Source organism: Talpa occidentalis, unplaced genomic scaffold, assembly GCF_014898055.3.
Source record: "Talpa occidentalis isolate TD23 unplaced genomic scaffold, MPIMG_talOcc4v2.1 talOcc4.11, whole genome shotgun sequence".
Taxonomy (NCBI): Eukaryota; Metazoa; Chordata; class Mammalia; order Eulipotyphla; family Talpidae; genus Talpa; species Talpa occidentalis.
Window position 1 is genome coordinate 68,195,421 of NW_023601104.1, and position 16,813 is coordinate 68,212,233.

Below are 16,813 nucleotides of genomic sequence, written 5' to 3' on the forward strand. Positions count from 1 at the left end.
GATTATCAAACTTTTATCTTCTGACTATATTTGGAGCCATTTTAGTAATTACTTTCCCAGATGTTCTATTCTTGCAGGAAAAAGTGGGTATACAAAAAGACAAATCATGTAGTAATTATAAATCCTTAAAGAATTTCATGAATACTTAATATGTATCTGCATTTTAAATTTGCCTTAAGACTGAAACAATTCACAACTGTGGTTGCTAATGTTACTAAATAATTTGTTAAAAATTGGTCATTGAAAGTATAAGAAAACAACCCAAATCCTATAATAGTTTCGCTTTGTTAAATTTTGACTTATGTCTTCGTAGTGCATTACAACTAACTGCTACAGCGTATGGTAATTATTTCACTAACCAGTGCTGGATAGGTGATTTAAAAGTCAAAATATTTTGTTGTTTAATTTGGATCTATTGATAAATGTAACAGTTTACGTAGTTACATATTTGTCTAAAGCCATTGATTTGAAAGAACAGGCTGCACATTGGAGCCATCTTGAAAGATTTCCAAAAGCATGTCTGGAGCCCACCTCCAAAGATTCATGGTGAATTAGTCTGAAGTGCAAGCCAAGCAGAGGGGTTTTAAAAACCTCCAAGTAATTCCAATGTTTGAGAATCATGCTCTAAGCACTCTTCCTAGTTCTGAACAACCTTATTTTTCCCCAAGAGAACTGTAGACAATTTCTGGACAAATGATTTTTAAATTACTTCTTACTGAAATTGATTCTGCTTTAATAGCTTTTTTTTTTTAATGTTAACAAACAAAAGAAAGATAATTGCATCAAGTCCCTTTTCAACACAGTAATGAAAAAGAACTTCAACAGGTAAGGATTTTTTTTAACTTTTGAAATACCTTTTGGCCTGATTTCTTCTGTAGAATACACATTAAATTATGATATTTGGCGAGTACATTGTTTATACGTAACCTAGTATATAGCATAATACTAAAGGATTTTGGAAATTTCAAGACAAAAATCTGTTTATTTTTAAAAAATAACCTCTATTCAGATGCCATTATTTGGCAATACACTAAAAATTAGTTATTTAGTTATTTAGTTATTTGGCAATACACTAAAAATTGGTTACCTTTTGTTTTTAAGAAAAAAAGTAGTAAATTTGTCTTCAGGACAAAGTCTGGCATTTCAGTTCTGACAAGCCTGTCCCCCACCTTGCCAATGGGTATTCCCAGCAATTGGTATTTCCAGCAGGTTACTTAGCCATGCTACTGCAGTTTTTTTTTTTTTTTAAGAATTATGCAGACAAGAACTGGGGTACAGTCCAGAGGTGTTGGGGAGGGTGAGAGGATTCACCAGAGACAGAGTGGGGAACAGAACAGGCAGACTGATTGAAGCACATTGCTGAGGGCAGCAGCAGGCAAGTCAGGAGAGGTCTGCTGTGCCAGTGGGTAGCTCCCTGGCTGGGGATCGAACTCATGCTGCAGTGGCTGCAGACAGCTTCATAGATTGCGTCTTAACCCCTTGTGCCACCAGGAAGGCCCACTACTGCAGTTCTTGACAGCTCAAGTGCGTATCCTCTGATAAGATAACCCTATATATTCCCAACTCCCACAAAAACTTAAAGGGCCCATAGTCTCATTAGATGGAACCCACTGTTTTCTAATCATCTCTGTTTTTCACAATGTGTGCACTTTGCAGTTTGGGTACACAGTCTTATTCAACTGTACTAGTTATTTGTTCTAGTGCCAGGCTCAGTGGTGCCCAAAATGTTAATAAAGCTAGTGCAGAGGTCCTGAAAGAGAAGGCCAGGACTTGCAGAGGACAGAAAGAAGGCTGCTGAGCAGGATGAGATTAAGGGCATGTTAGGAGGTCACCTGTGAGAGAAGTCATTCAGCAGGGAACATCCCAAAGCCAGAAGACTCTAAGCTTCACAGAGAAAATCAAGGAATTCAAGGAGACAAGATTGACTATTGTCAGGAGGGTGATTCATTTCAGGGACCTGATGAGGGCCTAATATGGCCTGAGGCTTTAAAACTCCTGCTAGTTATCATCTATATTTTACAAGCAGAGAAACTAGGAGTGGACGTTAAATAACAAATAAGAAGCAAAGCTGAAATTTGAACCCGGGTCTACCTTTCCTCAAAGTCCACAGGGTGTCTGTGTTCCAGAAGCCACTAGGGGAGCCAGAAACTTTCCATCAGGTCTCAACTCCATTTCCAGTTCTTCAGAGGCCTCTCCCTGATTCCTTTACTAGGTCAAGACTGCTTGCTTAGGTTCTCAGAGGCCTATGCCCCACCGTCATTGCACTTATGATACTGGGGATTTTTTTTTTTTTTAGAAGATTTATTTTTATACAAGAACTTATTTTATACAGGTCGGAGGCGCGGAAGGGTGAGAGAATTCACCAGAGACAGCGGGAAGCAGAACAGGCAGACGGATAAAAGACACTGCTGAGGGGAGCAGCAGGCAAGGAAGGCAGAAGAGGTTTGCCATGCCATGTGGGAATCTCCCTGGCTGGCTGGGAATCGAACCTGCACTGCAGAGGCTGCAGACAGCTTCACAGTGCAGCGCTTAACCCGCTGCGCCATAGGGGAGGCCCGACACTGGGGATTTTACATCTCTTTCCATAACAACGTCTCCTCCACTATACCAGCAGGTACAAACTTGAGAGGCTACAAAGACCTTATGGCTGGCAATGCCAAAATAGATCTGACCCTCTAAAGTTTACAGATCTCTGTACTAGACTGCAATTCCACTTGGGCAGGGGTTATAGCTTTTTAATCACCATTGTAACCCCAGAGCCACGATAGCTTGGTTCAAAGCAGACATTCAGTAGTACTAGTTTAGAGCTAATAGTGAAATCTGGAAGGAACCTCAAATATAGGAGCGATTTCCAGTGTCACAATGCCCAACAAGCAACCCTGCAATAACTGCAAATAGCACTGGTATTTTTAACTGAAAAATTCCCAACCAACATCTATTGACCGAAAAATACATATTCAGTGAGAGAACAGTTTTTAATAAAACCAAGTGCTATTCTTTTCATTTTCAGTAACAAAAGAACATGTTTACTTTTCCCACATTGGTCACTGTGTCAGAGTTAGTCCACCACTGTGTGGCCTTGAGCAAGGGATTCAGCCCTTATACTCTCTTATTTGTCCCAGCCTGCATGACCGCTTGGCCTTGCCATGTTGCCAACAAAGCTCACCCACTCTGGGTGAACAAAAGGAGAAGATGTCAGTACTAATGCTCTAGTCCAGGGGTTGGCAAGCTAGTAAATATTTTAGCAAATGAAAGATAGTACTGAAATATTTTAGGCTTGGCAGCTCACAGTCTGTGTCACAGCAGCTCTGCCCCTAGAGACAGGCAGCCTTGAGAAGGAATGAGCACGGCCAGGGGTCAACAAGACATCAGTGTAAAAAAAACAGTAGCAGTACAAAACACAACAAAGCAAAAACAGACAATTATAAATCAGAGGCATCCTGCAGGGGAGGAGGTGGGGGAGGGATCGGAGGGAGGGAGGAGCACAGGGGACTTTGTTGATGGTGCACGGGTGCATTGGGGAAGGAAATTCTATGGGGACTACAGCTGAGTGTGGGGGAGGGGGAGAAGCAACTATGGTTTAAAAATGAACAATGATGTAAAAAAAAAAAAAAAAATTGAAAAAATGAATTGGAATTGGAAAAAATAAAACCTGGTTTATGGATATAGAAATAGGGACATGTAATTTTCTGAAGTCAGGAAATATTCCTTTGCTTTCCCCCCCAACCCCGTGATTTATAATGATAAAAAACTATTTTTAGTTCCACATAATAAAAGGCAATGGCCCAGCCCCCAGGCTGTAGTTCACCGTTCTCTGTTGTAGACAACAGACTTGCCCAGGGATGGCCACAACATTCTTGACACCTGAGAAAACAGGCAGCAGCAGAGACTATGGAAAAGAGTTCAAAGGGCCCCACAGTCCTCTTTAGCCTGTGACTTGCTTGTGGGTCTGCAGTGTGGTTACATTAAAGAAAGCCTGAGTAGAAATGGTGATGGTGGGAGGTCTAGATAGGTGGTCTCCAAACTCCTTTGATCTTCACTTACAGCATGTGCCCCGATTATTTGTAGCCATGATATCTCACATATGACCTGAGCACAAGTCAAAAGCTAGAAAAGCAAGAGCACATTATAAGTTATAAGCCAAGTATAGCTGCTTCACTCATCCTTAGTGTCCAGTGACCTCCTGTTCAGGAAGTCAGGAGGCATATTAAGTCATATTAAGCTCAGTTTAATATGTGCGATATTAAATAGACAACAGGCAATTAAAAAAAAAAGCTATTGACTATAAATAGCTTCCTGTGTGTGGATTGATCATAATGCCTCAAGTTGGAGGACCTAGATTGCTCGAGAATCTAAAACCTATGATCTAGAGTCTCCATCAGAGGCAAATCTCAACAGACCAGCCTGGGAGTAGGGAGAGAAGGGGTGGGAGTAGCCCCGTGTGGTCAAGAGACAGCTGTTTTATGGCCACGGTGGGCTTCAGGTCAGCCAACCGGCCACACAGGCTGCCCTGCTTCTGGCTAGCCTGCACTGTCAGAGAAGTAGGAAGGGGCAAACTCTGAACCCAGGAATGATGTCCTGAGGGAACTTCACCCAGGGATGTTTTTAGACTCCACCTCCATTTCCACGCCGAAGGGAGCTCCCAGATTACAACTTCCTGCACACCACGGTCCTGACTTCCTGAACGGGAGGTCACTGGACACTAAGGATGAGTGAAGCAGCTATACTTGGCTTATAACTTAGAATGTGCTCTTGCTTTTCTAGCTTTTGACTTGTGCTCAGCTCGGAAGGCATTACTGGTAGGACATGTCGACCAATTAATTCTCTCTCTCCCTCTGTCTGTCGCCCTCTCTCACCGCCTGTCTCTCCCTCTCACTGTCTGCCGCCCTCTCTCCATCTCCGTCTCTCTCAAACTCTGTCTCTCTTTCTCCCTGTCTCCATCTCTCTCCCTCCATCTTCATCTCTCTCTGGCCCTCTCCCCCTCTCCCCCCTTTCTCCCCCTCTCTCCCCCTCTCTCCCCCCTTCCTCTCTGTCTACTCCCCTTCCCATTCCCCTTGTAAATAAACCTTTCATTTTTTTCTCTGTTGTCAGCTTTTGGTCTTGTCTGGAGCTCTGAAACATGAGGGTGAAGACTTATACCCGTGTCACCCTGATTCCCCCTGCGGTTGCCCTGTAACACCATCAATTTCCCCAAGCCAACAACCTCAAATCAGAACTTGCCCCCACACACTATCCGTCTCCTCTTCTCCTGGCTACCTTTGAATCTCTGCCAAAAGCAGATAATGGCAATTCTGAGTCCCCTGCTGTGTCAAGCACTATGTCTCTGCTTGTTCTCATGTGGGGTGTCTGTCTTTATTTCCACCCTGCAATTCTCTACTTTCCATAGACTGTCAATGTATAGGCCTTAAAATAAGTGAAAAAGGGAATGTATTACTTAGTGGGCTTCATTTTTCAATATAGTCCAAGTTTGCTCCAACGCAAAGATTCCATCAGCTTTGAGAGAAAAACAGACTTCCTCATGTGAAGGTAAGTGCAACTGACATGACTAGAGGCGATTTAGCCTTAGCATTGTTTTTGATGTGCAGTTGCTGGGGATGGCCTGGCCTAGCAAAGAACACACAAAGCAAGACCCACCTGAGGCCCATTGTGCACATACACATGGTCAGTATCAGTGGGCTCCGGCAGGACCACTGTGACGGCTGTTTAGCTGAGGAAGAGGTTTATCTGTGAAATTCTTCATTGGTTAATGAGACCTTTCTCTGTCAAGTAATGCCTTGAGAACATCACTGTTCCCAAATATCAGAATATTTTTATTCCTACCACTTTCTTTCCATTTTACTTTTATATTATCCTATTTTACTTTCAAAAACCTGCCTTTAAATTGCTTATCTAGTGATTATGCTCTTTAAAATTAAAACTTACTAGCCTCTAACAAATCCATACATTTGCCAGGTGACATTTTTATTTTGCCTCTCCATTTCCCCACTACACTCTACTCTCCATCCTTCTCCCAAGTTCCCTCCACCTTCTCCTCCCACCTTCCCATATTCTCCTCCCACCTTCCTGTGTGATTTTGCTCAGGACCTCTGGGCTGTACTGTGCAAGAGTTTCCTCCATTTCTCACTATGTCCCAAATCTGGATAGAGTTCTGTGGCACTCGTATCAAACATGACACCAGAGGGGTGACTGGAGATGAAGTCGACAGTGCTCTGGAAGGGCGGACTGTTGCTCATGAGGCTGTCATGTTATACAGGATATGTTAACATCAGAAGCCCCAAGGCATCACCAGATTTTCAGAGGAGACTTTAGTTGATATTTTTAATGTTAAACTCAGCTTAGAAAGAAAAGATAGGAGCATCCTTGGTGACACAAGGGCTTAAGAACCACACTGTGAAGCTATTCCCAGTCTCTGCAGCATGAGTTTGATCCCTGACTCACCAGGGAGCAACCCACATGGCGCAGCAGACCTCTCCTGTCTCACCTGCTGCTCCCCTCAGCAGTGTATTTCAATGTCTGCCTGTTCTGTTCCCCACTCTGTCTCTGGTGACTCCTCTCACCCCCCGCATCTCTGGCCTGTACCCCAGTTCTTGTATGCATAAATGAATAAGTCTTTTAAAAAATAGAAGATAAAATGATGTTCAACAGCTTCTGTTTACGAAGAAAATATGAAAGTTCAAGAGGCTTTTGGGAAAACATTAAAAATAAGACTTCAAAGTAATAAGAAGTTAAGATTCAGTTATTTAGAAAACTTACTTAGGTGGGGAGATATGTCTAGACATTGCAACACTTGATTCAAGTCCACAAATGAGAATCCATGCTAGTTGAATGGGGATAACAAGTTATTTTGTTTGCATTTTTCCTGCTTTTAAAAAGTCACCAGCTACAGTAAAATACATGAAGATCTTTGCCACGTAAGCCTCTTGAGATGTACTTACTAAGGTTTGTTTCTGATTCCTTGTCCATAAGAAAACACAGCTCTTGAAGATTCCCTTGCAACCAAATCCTGATAGACTCAATTTTTTCATCTCTTATATGTAGCTTGTCTGTTAGAGTTTTTACTTCTTTCAAGATCTCATCACCATCATTGACCAACTCCTTAAAAAAAATAGTATTTTGCAGTGTGTGAATACAAAATGCAACAAAATAAATCAAAACATACTCTAATGGAATCATATACAAGATAACACTACATATGCAAAATTGGTGTTAGTCAATGTAACATAAGTGGTTGTTCATTGCAAATTCACAAAGTTCTATAAAAGACCTCAAAGGAAATGGATTAGCAAATGAGAAGGTTCAACGAAAAGCTCACTGGACTCAAATTTTTAAGTGGGTAGGATGGTGGTGGTGGCAGCACCTTCACCGTGGTGCCTTCAGAGCAGCGCAGGGACTTGCAAAGGAAGTGCAGCATGGTGCAAATTTAGGAGAAAGAACGTTGGGATCTGACTGGTTCTGAATTTGACTCCCCATTCAGCGTTAACTGTATGGTCTTGGACAAGTTACTGATACTTTGATTCTCAGCAGCTTCATCTGAAAAAGGCATTACTAACAATTTCCTCATCTCTTGTGTTAAAGCTTAAACAAGAACCACCTTAAACTTCAAGTACTTAAAAGGGGGCAGAGCCAGGATTTAACTGCAGCTTACTTGCCTCTAAAGGGGGGAAGGGGGCAGATGTTGCTGGGCTGCTAAGACATGGAGGATAGAGGGCTATCAGGACTAACAACCGTCATGACATGTGTTCAATTTTGCTTGGGAAAAAAAATAAGTCATTCCAAATTTAACTGAGCTAGAGTGGGAAGACAGTCTCCTGAATGATTAAGATTTCATAGTGACATTTGGCACAAAGGCCACGGTTTAGGATGCCATGCATGTATACACACCTTACTCATGTGCACGCACACACACGCGCATTGCACACACACACTTGTTAAGTAGGTACCTATTTTTAGAAATAGGATACAAAGAAAACTCACCTTAACTGTGACGTGATATTCATTCCACAAACCCATATATTGTGCTAAAATAAAGGGTGATAAAATGCAAAGGTTACTGAGACAATTTGACCATTTAAATAAAGTAATTGCTACTTGTTTTTCAAAAAACCTTCGTCAGGGTCTCCCAGTTTAATTTTTAAAAATTCTTTTAAAATACACATACCAGGGCCTCCCTGATGGCGCAAGGGGTTAAGACAACCTATGTAGCTATCTGCAGCCTCTGCAGCACAAGTTCGATCCCCGGCCGGCCAGGGAGCAACCCACATGGAGCAGCAGACCTTTCCTGCCTTGCCTGCTGCTCCCTCCAGCATTGTATTTCAGTCAATCTGCCTGTTCTGTTCCCCACTCCTGTGAATCCTCTCACCCCCCCACACCTTTCACCTGTACCCCAGCTCTTGTATGTATAAACAAATCTTAAAAAAAGTACACATAACATAAAATTCACTGTCTTATCATTTTTAATAGTTGCATTAAATACATTCACACTATTGTGTAACCATCACTACCTCCACGTCTTTCATCTTGCAAAAGCGCACCTTGTTTCCACTTGTAGTGCCAGCAGCCACAGGGCAGATTCACTATGGATTCTGCCAGGTGGATAAAGGAGAGTGCAGAGCCCTCGGTGGATTTTTCAGGCTTTAATATTCTCTCAGGGAAGCAGGTAGCTAGGCACACCCGGCAGGGAGGCTGGCATGCAAGGAAGCAGAATAGGCCCGGCAGGGAGCACGGGGAGGCAGGCAGGCAACTGAGGCCCCCCAGCTCCCTCACAAATCTTTACACTCATTCTCTCTGGCATTTCTCTCTTCTCTCTCTCTCTCTCTAACTCACAGTCTTGCCTCTTCCATAGTCTTGCTGTTTCACTTCCTCTCACTGCTGCCACTTTTATCTTCACCTCTAGGCCCGGGTGTGCACACTTACGCATGCGTGTGCACCCATATCCAGGTGTCCACAATCAGGCTTGCGCACCCCGCGCCCACGCTCCCAAGCGCCTTCTGCATCAACACAATCAAGGCCGCAGGTGATCGCCACGGAGGCCAGTGGCTCAAAAAGCCTATTAATTCACTTACCCTGCATTCCCCAGCTCGGGGTTTTTCGCCTACAATCTACCCATCATTTCCCCACAAGCTTCCCTTGGCCGATGTGGAACACTGTAGCCATGACCCGCAAAAGCAAACAGAATGCAACTGAAGCCAACAGAATACAACTAAGCCCAGTCCTCTAAGGCGTTAGGGCACCAACCGAGGGGCGAAAAGACAAGTAATTGGCACTAGCAGGTGATCTAGCAAGTTGACTACCGAAGGCACTGCTTATGTGAGGTTTGTTTCTGATTCCTTGTCCATAAGAAAACACAGCTCTTGAAGACAGCTTCTCTGTCACAGGGCAGGGAGAGGGGCACCCAGAACCCCCAAACCTGCCTGCTCTAAATAGGTTCTGCCATCTGCCACATTAAGACAAAACATACAAAACCTTTAATGGAAAGAAACTTTAAATACAATTAGTGTGCAACAAAGAAAAGGGGAAGAATATAGTTTCCAAACCAAGCACCTGAAGTTACCCATCGCCTCGTGGGTAAATGTCCAGCCAAACAGGGTTGGCCCAAAGCAGTGCCACTGAGACCCAAAAGCCTACAACATGGCTAAGGCACCTTCTGGTGGGGATCCAAGGGAAAAGGCAGAAACAGCCCTTTTTTCCAGGGAGGAAAAGAGTAAAATAAAAATCAAGATAAAAGCAACCATTGTTAACCTCCCCATGGGTCTCTCACCCACCTCTGGTTCAACCAGTCCAATGATGAGAAGTGCGGCTTCTTCATGTCTCTCTTTTCCATGTGCCTCCTCCAGGTCTCCTCTGGCTCTCCATCCTGCTTCTTCCTTTCTCCAGTTTCCTCATCAGCTTCTTCTTCCCCTGCTCAGCTCCACCCTCCCTTGGGTGTGGTATGGAACTTGGAACCTCCCCTTTCCCTGCGGACCACCCTCTTATGGAACCACCCTGTTCGCTCACAGCATCTACCATCACACACCAGGAGCCATCACGCTTTCTGGCCTTCTCTGGCTGCAGTCTTGATACAGGGCAGCAAGGGGCACTAAAACTGGCCAAGGACACTGCCCAAATAATTTACCTGTCACTGTATAAGTTCTTCACCTGCACGCACAATTGCAAGACTACTTAGGTTCAGAGAACAACAATAGCATTTATTTAACAAACAAGGAAAAACAGAGTCACTGAGGCCACAAATGGCTGTTTACCTCACCCAAAGCAGTGTCCAGTGTTTTAAATTCCTAAACAAAGAGGTCCCCAAGACGACAGCTTCCTGGCATTGAGTGCCTGGAGCATGTCGCAGCCCGTATATAGGCTGGGATCCAACTCATGAAGACACCAGAAGACAACAGGAGATGTTCCCCAGAGCTGCTGAGATGCCCCAGCACAGCACCAGTCAACACTGACAACATCAGCTGCAGCAGCTGAATGACCCAACAAACCACCCAAACTCACACGGCTCAGAGAGGGGCCCAACTCCCCACGTCCTTCCCTTCCAGGCTGTAATAGCAGCAAAGCTGGGAGCAGTTTCAGTTTCTCGGCTATCTAAAGCCTCCGAAATTTTCTTCTCTGATATTGGCTGCTGGAAGCCTCTCCATGTCCTTCAGAGGCCCGCAACAGCCTCTGGAAAATTGGCATGGTGGGGGCAGAAATGTCAACCCCAAATCACTGAAGATTCGAAAATACTGAAATCCTGAGTGCTGAATCCTGGGGGCTGCTTCTGCAGTCCCTGGTACTTCTTATCAGTGTCTCCACTCCCACCCACACTTGGTTTGCATTTCGCCTGGGGCTATTCATCCTCACCAGCAACACCCACCCTGGGGCACCAACTGCAACAGTCTTTGGTTTCAGCTCCTGGTAACAGTCTCAGCCAAAAGCCATCCACCCCCAGGATGTACTCTGAGATTGGCGATACAAACACACTACACTCCTTTGGGGGTAATCACTCAATCCCCAGGGGTATGTGCACTGCTGTCACTCCAACACTGGGCCTTGATAGCCAACAATGTAACAAGCAGACCCCTGAACTAAGGCCAACCTTTTGCACGTGCACGTGGGTTGGGGAAATGTGGATAGGAAGCTCCACACGTGGCCTCTCCTGGTCCCCACTCCGGCTGCAGTTTCCACCACAAGCCATGCTCCCCACCCAGACTCCATGGACGGGTTCCTTAGCACCTCACTCTTACTCAGAAGTGAACAGGGCATCACCCACTTAAGAGGCTTGCTTGCCTTCTTTAGCATCTTTTGAGCTGCTTAACAACCGCTCAGGATTTACTGATCTTGGCACCAGCTTTTTGCCTTATCTAAGTTGGCTTTTTATTTTATTTTTTTTTAAATAATAAATTTTATTTTTATATTCCCCATACAATTGCAACCCCCCCATTCTGACCCCAATCCCTCCCCTCCCGCCCCCCACCCCCAAAAAGTGTCTCTGGTTCATAGTTGTTTGTTGATTTTGATTTTCACTTTCTTATAGTTATTCATTTTCCTGGTCCCTTATTTAAGTTTTCTAGATTCCTGCTATGAGTGAGACCATCTGGTATTTTTCTTTTTCTTTTTGCCTTATTTCGCTGAGCATGATCCCTTCCAGCGCCATCCATGTTGCTGCAAATTGCATGTGTTGATCTTTTTTGAATGCTGAGTAATATTCCATGGTGTATATGTACCACATCTTCTTGATCCAGTCAACACATCTTCTGCATGGCTGCAGAGTACCTGGTGAGGCCTTCCTCCCTTGGCCAGCCTTGGGCTGCTCTCACACCCGCCCCTGTCTCTGCTCTGACTTGTCTGTCCACAGGGGCCATTGCCACTCCCAGCCATTGTCACTGCCCTTGGTGGCTCCCTGGCTGGTGAGCACGGCCACCCGCTGTGGCCCTGGGAGAGCTGGTCAGCGCACAGGCTGCTTTAGGCACTGATACCCAATGGCGAACCCTTCATTTTCCATCTCCTGGGTGTGCAAATGATCCCATCCACCCCCAGGTACCATAGTCATAACAGCCAACCTCCCAAAGTCCTGCCATCTGGTGGAATTGTTTGTCCATCTGTTTTATTCTTGTGTCCCCACTGGGCAGGCTCTGAATAATGAATCACAATTCCTCTTTCTTCCCAGATGAGGCTGCTGCCTAAGGGGTAGTGGGCTGATCCTCACAGGCCTCCTCCACACCAGGTCTTGTAATGCAGCTCCCAGACCTTGTCCACCTTCTGTGCTCTGGTAGTGTCTTTAGCTCTTCCCACAGCCCCTGGACTTTGGCCACAACCTGTGCTGTCATGGTGCCTCCCGCGCTGTCCTTGAGTCCATTTGCAGAGCTGTCTGCATCGGATCCTGCCGACTAACACCAAGCGTGGTGGCAAGACTGCAGGCTGGCTAGGCAGGGGGTTGGGGGCGGGCCTGGGAAGCAGGTGAGAACCCTCAAGGCTGCAGGTGATTGCTACAGAGGCTGGTGGCATAAAAGCCTGATTAATTCACTTACCCTACACCCCTCACTCCTGGCAATCACCATTCTACTTTGTCTCTGAACCAAAAATTATTTTTTTTAATAGAGGCATGTTTTATTTATTTATTTATTTGTTTGTTTGTTTTGTTTATACATGCACTGGGTACAGTCAGAAGTGCGGGAGGGTGAGAGAATTCACCAGAGCCAGAGTGGGAAGCAGAGCAGGCAGAAGGACGGAAGTACACTGCTGAGGGGAGCAGCGGGCGGCAGGAGAGGTCTGCGCACCATGCAGGACCCTCCTCCGGTGGCCGGGGAGCAGCCGGGGATCGAACTGGCGCCGCAGAGGCCGCGGGCAGCTTGGCAACCCAGCGCTCAACCGCTGCACCACCGGGGAGGCCCCAAAAATTATTTTTATCTAAAAATTTTTACTTTCCGAGTGGCAGAATAACTGGATCAGATTTGCCTTCCCATTGTAAACAAGCAGTTAATGGGACAAAATATATCAAATAGATATATTAGTTGTAATATCCAGTTTTCAGATGGCGGAGAATACACAATACAGGAATATAATACCTGACAAAAGGGAGACAAATGAGGTGAGCCTTATGATCAGCTTTCTGCTGGAAGCACTTTACAGACTACAGGGCAAGCAGAGCAAGGCAACTTTGCACACACAAAAATTTGTGCAAGGATTAGCAAAATCAATTCGGTAATGTATTGAAACAATAATAGCTTTTGAACAAGTGGGTTTTATCCCAGGAATGGGAGACTGGTTTGATATTCAAAGAGCAATCAGTGCAATTTACCATACAGATTACATAAAGGATCAACACCTGAGCTTCTCACAAGATGCTTGAATAGTTGAGGTCAGTTGAGGTCAGTCACACAGGCACAATAGGGTATTCAATAATACTCTGGACACCCCAGCCCAAGTGAAACCCCCAGACTGGCAACATGGCATTGCTGGGCATGTGCAGGGCACATGGAGGTGTCCTGGTTGGTGGTCTCCTGTGAATCCAGTTGGCAGTCAGCATCAATACCAGATACGTGAAGGAGTGGATCTTCAGATGATTCCAGTCTCCAACTTCTAAATTACCCCCGACCACTACACTGTCCCAGTTGATTGTGGAGCAGTCATATGCCGTCTCCACCAAGCTCTGACCACACTGCCAATTTTTAGGCAAAGTAAATGATTAATAATTTTTTTTTACCTCCATAGATAATTGGTTCAGTATCCCTCACAAAAGATGATTTACAGGTGATCAAAAGACACATGAAGCCATACTCAACGAATTTAGTCGTTAGGGAAATGCAAATTAAAACTACAGTGAAATGCCATTACATAGCGATTAAAATGTTAACAATTTTAAGTATTGGTGAGGATGTGGAGTATCCCATTGATAGTGGGTTGATAAATTTGTACAATAACTTTGAGAAATTGACTCTTTCTTATAATCATACACTAACCCTATAACCCTGTAATTCCACTCCTTAGTATTTACCCTAGAGAAATGAAAACAAATATTCATGCAAATGCTTGCAAACAAATAGTAACCAAAACCTGGAAACAATCTAAATGGATAAATAAAATGTGGTACATTCTAGGATGGAATATTAGACAACTCTAAAAAGGAGCAAGCCAAAGACATCAGTAACATGGCTGGATCCTAAAAACCAGCTTTCTGAGTGAAGGAAGCCAGTGGATATACAGTGCATATACTCTGTAATTCTAGTTATAAATATACCCTAGAGTTGATTTGCATACATTCTATCTATCTAATCCTCAGTGACAGAGAGCAGATCAATGGTTTCCAGGAACTGGAGGTAAAAGGGGAAATTTGTCAGTCATAAAAATACTCTCTATTTTGCTTGTGGTGGTAGTGGTTAAGGTGGTATATGCATTTGTCAAAATTCATTGATCTTAAAATGTGTGCACTTTAATGTATGCAAACCAGTAAAGTTAGTTTAAACAAAAGAAAAACTTTAATTCTCATATGTGAGATCACCCACAAAACATTACTTACTGTGATGAGATATCAGTTCCCAAGACAGGTGACTTGAGCGGTGGAGGAGATCTCCTTTTCCTTCTTTGTATTGCGCTGTGATCTTCTTCATATATGCAATATACTGGAAAGTAAAGGCAAGTGATTGCTTTAATCCATTTAATTACTGTAGATTAATTATCTGTAGCATCATTCAACAAACACTGGTCTCTCCTCTGTGCTGCCTACTGTTCTGGGTGCAAAGGTAACTGTGGTGAACAAAGGCTTTACCAAGCTCACACTCTGGTGAGGGACATGAAGGATTCTGCTTCCTAGCAAGCATTTCAGCACCCAAATCAACATGGCATCTGAGTATAATTTGCCACAAAAAGAAAATAAAAGGTATTCTGCCTAAATGCATCATGTCTGCACACACACAAAATGGTCCTTACACAAAATGTCTGTGCAGTGAGTGTTATAAGTCAGCCATCGGGCTTGACTAGATGGTTCAAGGTGAGAGGTGATTTTTCAGGTGAGGAGACCCCACAAGGTTGTTCACTCAGGTCAGCTGTTTCACTCAGATGGGCAATGATGGTTGTGGATGGGTATTAAAGTTGTGGCTTCTATTGTCATCACCCAAAGCTCAGGAACTCTCAACCCCAAACACTAATATCCCTGGGAACTCAGACAGGATGGGCTTTGGGATATAAATATGGCACTGGCCCAGTTTCTGGAGAGAAATAGCCAAATACCATAAACTACTGATGGAAGTCTAAGAAATACCATCCAGTACCGTAGAAGGGGTAGACACGGAAGGACTACTACAAAGCACACACAGTGTCTACGAGTCCTGTATGATCTGCGTCAGTGCTAGCAAGGCTTGTTGGCAGCTTCTGTAGTCAGCCAACGTGAAAGCTGCCTGAAGCAAAGTCCACGCCACTGTTGACTCGCCTGGTTCAGCTGGCCTCTCGTAGTTCTCTGACTATCCTGGACTGGTTTCCCTTTTGATCTCTTCTTCCACTGTTCATTCTTCAAAGTTGTCTTTCTCCAGAGCTCTGCTCACAGCTCAATCTTCTCAGCAACACACTGTCCCTGAGGAATCATGCCCCTCTCCTACCTCGATGCTAATGACACCTAACCAGACTTCTCTTTGAGCCCCTAATGAGGTGGGTGAGGTGCTCTTGCCTGGGTTTACTCTTTGTGCCCCTTGGGCAGATCGTTGCCCTCAAAACACTGAATCGCATGTATTCATTATATGCCCTTTTCCTCGACTGTGGGTTTCCTCAAGACTTGGGGCAGTGTGTGATTCATCTCTACATCCACTGTACCTCTCCAAGGCCTGGGACTCATAAGGTGCTTAAAATGTTTGGTGAGGAAAGGAATGTGGTCAGCAAAATAGAGTGGTGAGAGAACAAGGTAACAGCATGGAATCATCTGGAGACTAGTAGATGGGCACTGAATCCCAATCACAGCTTTCGAATCAGTCTTTTCCATAGTCATTCAATTTGCTCATTCATTGCCAAAATCACAATGAAAGTTCCCAATCTTTTAACAAATAATCTACATCATCTTGATATGAAGACAGTCTGGTGAAATATTTCTGGAGGGATGAAAGTCCTTACAAGTTTGTTAGAAGGCAGGATAGTGGCACCCTTGTGGGGAGGTAGAGACAAGGGACATAGGCGATTATGTGTTAATGCTTTGTTTCCTGATCTGGTGCTGGTGACCCGGCCATGCACTTAAGACTTGGTTCTCATCTGCATCTACTTTAAGCTTCATTTGAAAAGTTTTAAGGGAAACTTTCCTTTTTATTTGCAACTTTTACAGGTCTAGGCAATCAACCAAAACCACTGTGCAAAGTGAAATGCTCTTGAACTTACTTTTTTTAATCTTTCATTTTCCAGGAGCAAAGCATCAGTTTTTAGGTCATATACATAGATTTCATTTTCTAATTCCTTCAGTATTTCAAGGTGATTTTTGATTTTACGGCTTTCTTGCTCTCGTAAATGTTTCAATTCTTCCTTCACATTATCCTGCGCAAACATAAAACCCCAGTTATCTCATATAGTTCAACAAGCATGGAATCAAATGTCTGTGAATCAAATGTCTTACATCACATTCAGAGAGAGGTTCTAATCCCTGGACCAACAACAGAGGTAATGGATACCTTCCCTTAGAAAAACTTGATACTGAAGTCCGAAGCTGATTCATAGAAATTTATTCATGGGCTCTGGGAAACAGGTCTATGGACTTCAAGTTAAATAGTTGATGTAGGGCCTCCCCTGGTGGCGCAGATGGTTGAGCACTGGGCTGCGAAGCTGCCCGCAGCCTCTGTAGCACCAGTTTGATCCCCGGCTGCTGGCGAGG

General features: G+C 44.3%; 1 protein-coding gene across 1 annotated transcript in view; it reads right to left on the reverse strand.

The window, feature by feature from the left end:
- Window positions 1-16,813, reverse strand: part of CCDC175 (coiled-coil domain containing 175) — a 57,409-nt gene that overhangs the window by 2,444 nt on the left and 38,152 nt on the right. The window contains exons 16-19 of the mRNA XM_037503447.2: window positions 16,327-16,479; window positions 14,489-14,591; window positions 7,975-8,018; window positions 6,936-7,095 (exon numbers count right to left, since the gene is read on the reverse strand). Of these exons, the coding sequence (XP_037359344.1) occupies window positions 6,936-7,095; window positions 7,975-8,018; window positions 14,489-14,591; window positions 16,327-16,479 (460 nt within the window). The remainder of the gene's footprint in view (window positions 1-6,935; window positions 7,096-7,974; window positions 8,019-14,488; window positions 14,592-16,326; window positions 16,480-16,813) is intronic.